The sequence below is a fragment of the Glycine soja genome, chromosome 2 (genome assembly GCF_004193775.1).
Source record: "Glycine soja cultivar W05 chromosome 2, ASM419377v2, whole genome shotgun sequence".
In the NCBI taxonomy this organism is placed as follows: domain Eukaryota; kingdom Viridiplantae; phylum Streptophyta; class Magnoliopsida; order Fabales; family Fabaceae; genus Glycine; species Glycine soja.
In genome coordinates this window covers 45,008,294-45,016,722 of record NC_041003.1, presented here as the reverse complement: position 1 = coordinate 45,016,722, position 8,429 = coordinate 45,008,294, and the positions used below count along the sequence as shown (strand labels likewise).

Below are 8,429 nucleotides of genomic sequence, written 5' to 3'. Positions count from 1 at the left end.
TTAGTTTCATATTTCGTGTGTTGACTATCAACCTTCTTCTTAAGTCCTTTCATCTTCATGAATTTTGACAATTACTCAAAAAATAATATATTTTAATTTTATAAGATAATAAAATAAAGCAAAATTTTTGCAAGAAACTAAATCTAAACATTTTGATATTAAAGGAACCATAAATATATTTTAACCAAAACAATATTACAAGAAATCTAAATATAGAGTTGTTAGTTATAATAAAAAGATCAAAATAAAATATTTATAAAATAACATTTTTAATTATATTATTCTTGAGAGAATGTATTGAGTAAATAATTAGACTAGAAATACTTTTTGTTAGAAGAAAAAAATATAATGAAAATTTAACATATATGTTTATTTATATTTTATTAGTTTTTTTTAATATATATATATATATTTGATTTAACAAATATAATTTAACATGCTATTATATTTAGGTCAAGCACGACGATTTTAAGTTTTTAACGAAGTTGAACAAAAATTAGGTTTTTTTGTGGCATATAAAAAGGGTTCTGCTTGCTGCAATCGGATTCACTCCGCAGCTGCAGAGCTCAAAACCCTAGAGAGGAGGAAGAGAGAGCGTGCAAGTTCCGGCCACCACCGACCATGGTTCGAGATCTGTTCTTATTCTCGCTTTCTGTAAATTCTAAAACCTTCTTATTCTTTTTCTCATCTCATCGTTGAATCTTCCATCATTGTTCGCAGACATTCAAGCGCAGGAATGGAGGTCGCAACAAACACGGCCGCGGCCACGTCAAATTCATCCGGTGCTCCAACTGTGGCAAATGCTGTCCCAAGGTTTTTATTTCACTTTCTCTTAAACCTTCAATTTATTTTTTTTTTGTTTTAGGCGTTTCAATTGACCTTTTTACGCTTTGTGAATAAAAAAATATTATTAAAAAACAGGACAAGGCCATCAAGAGGTTTCTGGTGAGGAACATTGTTGAACAGGCTGCAGTCAGAGATGTGCAGGAAGCTTGTGTCTATGAACGTAACTTTCTAATTCGTTATTTTTTTCATGAAAATTTCGCATCTGTTTATGTTATTTATTTGTATTTTTAAAAAAAATATTATTTTGCAGAATATACTCTTCCGAAACTCTATGTGAAGATGCAGTACTGTGTTTCTTGTGCTATCCACTCTCATGTTGTGAGGGTTCGATCCCGCACTGACAGGAGGAAACGTGAGCCTCCACAGAGATTCATCAGGCGCAGGGTAACACTTTATAACCGTTTCTGTTGTTTTATGCTGTGTTTTCATCGTTTGTTGCTGAATTGAGATTAGTTTGGATAAACTTGTTTGATTGTACTGATGCACACTAAGTGTTCGAGGAATGGATCCTCTCCTTTTCCTTCATTTCATAAGCTTTTAGGAAAATAAATGAATGGAGATGATATAGAGACTGACATTTATTTACTCAAAAGCTTAGTAATGAAAGAAATGGAGAAAATCTTTTCTAAAATGTTCTGTTACTTGGGATGTTAAAAAATGACACTGAATTTGATATACATTGCTCTTAAATGAATTTAAAAGTACAGGAGGCATCTTGTTTTGGAGAAAACCGTCAATTTTATCCTTGATCTATTGTCCTGTCTCTTAATTGGTTGTTAAAGTAAAAACAATATTAAAGTAGTACTAGAAGTATTAGAAATCATGCTAAGTAGTCTCCAAATTATTTCAAAAATCCTTTGAATTTGGTCTTGAACTTGACTAAAATACATCAACTTCAGACTAAATGTTGGATACTAAATACTTTAGGGATTACTTAAATAATTTCATTATTTTAGTGATCATTTAGGAGACAAGGTAGTATTTTAGAGGTGAAATTTGGTTGATTCTTGATACTGTGGATGGAGAATTGGACAAAACTGCGAAGATCTGAGATTTGAATCCAATCGTATCAAACTTGTGGTCTTTTTCTATTCTTACATTTGAGCTATATGATCCAGAACTCAATATTCAAAGTTGCTACTCTAATTTGCTGGAAAATTGATATTCCAATGGTTAAAGAAAAGTTATTATCTCTTTTGAATGTACAAAGGCAATTCGTTCGACATTTGAGTTTGCATTAGGAAAATGTGCTCTTTATTTGTGTGAATATAATGTGATTATATGGATATAGAATTGTTATCAATAGTTGATTAATTGTTTTATGTTTCTGTTTTCTGAATCATGAATCAATATAACACCTGTTCTTGTTTGATGATGGGTTTATTTGTTCTCTTTGCCAGGATGATGCACCTAGGCCTGGTCAGCCCGGCGGCCAAGGACCTCGTCCTGCTGGCACAGCAGCACCTGTCCGAACCTAAAAGCAAATCCTTAAAAAAAGCCTTTATGTTATGCTGGACTATTTTTATAATATAAACTTTTCTTTGTTGCTTAATTTTTGAACATATCAGTTTTGTGGAGGGGCTTTTTGTTCTAATTATAAGCTTTAGTCGTTGGATAATATTGGCTTTTTATGAAAATGAAACTTGATATGTTATCTCGGCGATTTCGGAATGACATCTCCCGAGTAAGTTTTAATCAAAATTGGTTTTTTAATGTTTTTTTTTTAAAAATTATCTTATGTAAAAGAATGTGACAAATTTATCCGTTAACTTTTATCTCTTATCGATAATAAGATGTGATATCGACAAATGAATTTTTCACAAAATTAATTGTTAATATGGTCATATTGAATAAATGAGATGAAAATATTATGAAGTTATTATTATTATTGGATGTAAATGTTAGTAATTTTTTGTTAAATCTAACTATTAATGTTTTTATTGGATTAATTTGTTAAATTTTAAATTTTATTTCATTTAAGGATAAAATATAATTTTATAATTTTTTTTATAAACATAACATTATAATAATTACTTAAAAATATATTTTGACAAATAATTTAAAATAAACATATAAATGATTATGATATTGACTAACAATTATAATTTATTTGTTACAGTAAAATTATTTAAAATAAATATTATATTAGTTTACATTGTAATAGTGTATCAATTATTATAAATTTATTTAAATTATAATAATTAATCATAATTTATATTAAATAATAGATAAGCATATCTCATATACTACAAGATTCGAAGTATGAGATATATTTAATAATTATTATAAGGCCTTAAGAAAATTAAAACTTAAATTCTCAAATTTCATTTACAGTGTTGGCCTTTCTTCCAAGAAAAAGATTATTCCAAAAAAATTATTTTATCTCATCCAATGGTGAATTTCGGGATAAAATATTGTTTAATTATAAGTTGTTAATGGTTTAATAATTGATGTAAATTATATAGTTTTGGTCTTAATTCATAAATTTCATATAGTTTGTTCAATAGGTAATGGGCCTTTGTACTAAAGAAAAGATTTCAATCTAATAGGGCCACAGCTCCATTTAGTTTGGAATGTTGTTGTTGCATTATTTATTTTCCTTGTGTATCCAATATTTTATGTGAAATTTTAAATTTGGCCTTTATTTAAAAGCTGATATATAGCTTTTGTTGTGGGTAACGTTGTGTCGTCAAGGGTGAGTTTTTATTTTTTGGACTCTGATTACTCTGTACACATTAGTACTCCGTATGGAGCATTTCAAAATTGCAATCTATACAACGTAGTATCATAAGTTGTTTTTCAAGCATGTTTTTTCTGGAGTCACCAATTGTGAATGCTTATATAATGTAAAAATTACAATTTAATCGAATTTTCAAGAGAACGTTTTTGAAGTTCAGGCCTTGTATTCTTGTATTGTAACTCATAGTTGATTTTTCTTCTAATTCATAAAAGATTTCTTCATGCATGTTTTACAAAAATAGAACAATTTTCCACCCACAATCATGTGGGGACATTTTTCTCTTAAATATTTTTAAAAATGAACATTCGTTTCCTTTAAAAATAATTTTTTTTAGCGTGTATAGTTATTTTTTGTTAGTTAAATTTTTTTTAAGTAAAAAATCAAATAATTACTCAAAAAAAATTAATAGTTGAAAAAAAACGTGAACGGCAGGATTCGAACCTGCGCGGGCAGAGCCCACATGATTTCTAGTCATGCCCGATAACCACTCCGGCACGTCCACCTGATGGCATAATTTCCGACTTTGTTCTTAATATCGATTTAACATATTGACTTCAGTCTAGCGATTTTGCTTCCTTGAATGTTTTGGTAAACCCATGGGCTTTTTTTTATTATTATGCTAGCCCAATTTGTTTTTAAAATTATTAAATTAATGGAAGTTATAAAAAAAATAGTATTATTTGTAAATGTATTTATAAAGTATAATATTTTTCCAGTTTGCAGTAAAAAAAAACATGTTTTCCAGTTTATAGCATTTAAAAATATTGATATAGGCCATTACAAGTTACTTATTGTGTAAAAAAAAAGTCGAGTATGTATATGGTAAACTTTACAGAATTAAAATTGCATTACTTTAGTAATTTTAAAAACAAATTATCTTATATCAGTAAAAAAAGACACTTAAGTCTGGGTTCTGTGGCATGCTTGTTTCAAATTGTTAAGTAACTTAAAGAAGAAGTTAACCTAAAATATAAGATGTAAGTATTAGGGTTGACTTAACTCGATGCTTATTTAAGCCTAATATACAATTTAAGACAAGACTTTTGAAATTCATCTTTCAATTTTTTTTCCAACAAAGTTAATTACTTATTAAATTATGACAATCAATTTTACTTAACTCTTTTCAATCAACAATAAAGTTAATTCATTTTATTTTTTACACGTTGACTATCTTGAGTAGTTAATAGTTATTAATTGTAGTTTTGAAAATTTTCTTTCAACTGAAATAACAATTACTACATAACATTAACATGTTTAAAATCAAGAATTAAGTTTTCTCGTGTACTTGAATTATTGAATATGTCAAGTAGTATTTCCTTTTCTACATACATAGTTCGTTTTTAAACTTTTAATTTTGAAAGTAAATTTAAGTTTTCCATATTACTAAGTTTTTCACTTATTTCCAAATACAACAATACTTTTGTATTATTGAAAAAGGGAGCAAACGTAGAACGTGAAGAAGTAGAGGAGATTAACTGATTAAGTAAAAGTCACTCCAATTATCTTAATCAGAATTTCAGAATATTTAAAATATCAGTAGAAAGCATAGCAAGTATTTGGAACTTATCATTATTTAAAATGTTTAATGATAGAAAATGTGCATTTTTATTAAGATTGATAGTACTAAGTACTAATAATAGCTAATTAAGAGAGGAAAAGGATAAATTGAGAAACGTATTTTGAAGGAAATGTGTGAACTTTAAACATTACATTTTTTTTTTGTATATATCACATTAGCAATGTTCATCAAAACACGCAAGAAAATTCATGATCAATGATAAACATTATTACATGTTAATAATTGGTAATTTTCTTTTATTTTTAAAGAAAAATATTAATAAAATAATATATTTTAGAGACTTTATTTATTTGAGAGAATGCTTTAATTACTTTAGGGTTGGGCCGGCCACAGTTCTTAAAATGTTCATGTGATAATTAATGATCGCGTGTAGTAACAAAAATGGATAACGCAGAATTCCCTTCGCAGATGCAGTACTAGCAGAAATGGGCTAGAAAAGGGTTCTACTAATTCCCGCCAAAATCTAACTAACTTGTAACAACTGGAGCTAACTAAAAACTGAATAACAAAATCAGACTATCTTAATCATGATTGAGTTTAATTTCTATGTACATTCAATAGTCTTACCACACATGTTCAAGATATTTATGCTATTAACCAATTAAGCAATTGGAAATCACTATAGGTGTATGACTTTTAAGATATTTATTATAAAAGTGAATAACTTATCATATATGTTAATTTGAAATTGGATGAGTGTGTAAAAGCTCTTTAAATTGTCATAACATATACTGTTTACTCAATCATGATTACACCCAAAAAAAAAGGAAATTGCAAGTTATAATGTTGACTTTAATCAGATTTAATATGCACTTTGAGAGTTTATTGTTCTTTATAGTAATTATATTAATGAGATAATTTTTCTGGGAATTCTCTCAAAAAGAAATGGGAAAGTAAACTAATGTTTTATGTTACATACTTTTTAAAGGCTTTTGTTGGCATGAGTGTGAATCCCTTGAAGCTATGATGCTCTAGTTATACTTGGTGGTTGATCCCCTGCATATTTGGCATTGAACCAGTCAGTTATTGCTTTGTGAAAAATTTCATGGAAAATAAGAAGCTAGTTGCATCTATCTGCCATGGGCAATAGATCTTAGCTAGCTACCCATGTTAAGGTATAATCAGTGTTCATTTACTTATAACTCTTGTGTTCAAGTCAACCACATCATCAGAAATGAATACTTAATAATGTGGTTTGGAAAGGAAAAGATGTTGATAGTTTTTGTAGTTTACTGTGCAGCTCTGTAAGGGAGAGAAAAAAGGGATTTTGAGAGACGGGAGCACCTGTAGTTGCCAGCTAGATTCATTTAGTCGGTGCTGCTGAAATGTTGATGCTAAAGTCAATGATGTTTACAATTTAGATCATAGGAGACATTTTGTCAGTTTTATAAGCAACAATGAAAATTATATAGTTTAGGCAAATTGAAATTCTCTTTAATGGATTGGTGAAGAGAAGAAAAATTAACTGCTATGTACTTAAACGTCTTGATTTGTTCAAGGGAAAGTAACCCTTTTTTAACCAAGGGATGGGAATTTGGAGAGATTGAGTGATCATTTTAAAATCTAAGTGGACTTTGGTGCTCATTGTTAGAGTTAGGTGGTTAACAGATACATGTCTCATGTCTGCATAAGCTGACTGAAACTTGTAACAACTTATGTTGAATTAGCTTCTTCAATAATCCCGTGGCCTTTAGCAGTAATCTTTCTAGTCTTTGAAAGAATTGACACGGTTTTCTACAGTGACTATATGAACAAGTGGACTACTAGTAATTTGGAATTTGTATTTATCCATCTATTTGCTTATAGATATAAGATTAACTTAAGTTTAATAAATGCACAAGTAATATAAATTTAATATAGTGATTCTCAAGATAAATGGGGTGCTGAGAGAATAAAGAATGCCACACATCAAAATAAAAGGTCTGGATGATGATGTTGTGCTTCTATGACTAGAACATCCTTTGGTGATTAGCATGTATGATATTTTGGAAAATAAATGGAGCCAATTTTTTAGGTTTGGTTTGCTAATAGCTATCTCTATTTCTTTGAATGCATATCTTAATGCAGTAACTTTACTTATAGCAAAATAAGTTGGGAAAACTCAAAGAGAAGTAGCTTTGTCTATTTTAAGAAAGTCCAGACGGAGAGAATAGAAATGCTTTATCTCTAGTCTAGAATGCCCTCCAATGTTCACCAAGAATAATATGTCTCCAATTAAATTCTATTGTAAAGTGCTATAACTTGGATAATCAAGGATGCCTAATACATATGACATATAATAAAATTTTATTGTTGTCTATTTTTATTCTTTGAAATTATTTTATAAAAGAGGTATAAGTTTTTTTTAGACAATCTTATTTGAGTCGGATGAAATTATTAAAGTAATTAACACAATTATATATTCAAAACTCCAAATTAAGACTTTTGATTAAATTAAAATAACTTCATGTCCACGTTAGATAATAAAGAAAACTTAAGTTTTAAAATACATATATATTCTCAACTCTTTGTTTCATTTCCCTTGACATAAGCATATCAGTCTTCCCACTATAATTGTAACTTTGAAAGTAAAATGTCTATTGACTTCTTATTTGAGACTTTCGTATCTTCATATATTTCAACCATTTCTTTTTCCAGCTCAACTTCCAATTCTTCAATAAAGTTTAGAAATCAAATGTTTTCATAATATTTTCTAAGACTCTCAGCTACAATTCCAGTAAGCTTTTTCCAAGACTTCTTTTCACACTCAAATTGACAGGGACAACTGACAAGTCTAGAAATATAAGTCCAAAATTTCCACTGTTCATCACAAATATTCAGTAGATAATTATTAAACAATACACATGCTCAACACATTCATTATCTTGGAATTTGTTTTCATATTTGCAGCTAACACAATTCAGAAAAGATAAAGCATGATGTCATATTATCATGACAGTAAAATCAACCCATAAAAGGTGTCCCCAACACAAGATAGTTAAAGAAGTTGGCTTTCAAGGGATCAGGAGCATTCAAAAAGGATCAACTGATAAATTCTTCATGGCAAAGTTGTCTATCAAATTAAGGCTAAGTTAGCAGTCCAAAATGATGATCTAGTCTCACTTTGGGTCACATAGATTCAAATCAATTCTCTATATAATATAGATACTGTACACATGCTATATTTGCTCTTGCTGTAATCATACAAAACATTTAGAAAAATTGTACCAATCAATCTTCTCAGTTAACAGGTAGCATATGTTTGGTTATACTTTGGGACAGTAT

General features: G+C 28.7%; 1 protein-coding gene and 1 non-coding gene across 2 annotated transcripts; one reads left to right on the top strand and one right to left on the bottom strand.

The window, feature by feature from the left end:
* Positions 1 to 465: 465 nt before the first annotated feature.
* Positions 466 to 2,559, top strand: LOC114397630 (40S ribosomal protein S26-3-like). Its single transcript, XM_028359771.1, has 5 exons — positions 466 to 624; positions 721 to 813; positions 922 to 1,006; positions 1,097 to 1,230; positions 2,247 to 2,559. The coding sequence occupies exons 1-5, from the start codon at positions 622 to 624 to the stop codon at positions 2,322 to 2,324; spliced, it is 393 nt and encodes a 130-aa protein (XP_028215572.1). The 5' UTR covers positions 466 to 621; the 3' UTR covers positions 2,325 to 2,559.
* A 1,447-nt stretch (positions 2,560 to 4,006) lies between these two features.
* On the bottom strand, positions 4,007 to 4,088 carry TRNAS-AGA. Its single transcript has one exon. It is a non-coding gene; the product is annotated as a tRNA-Ser (tRNA).
* Positions 4,089 to 8,429: the final 4,341 nt, after the last annotated feature.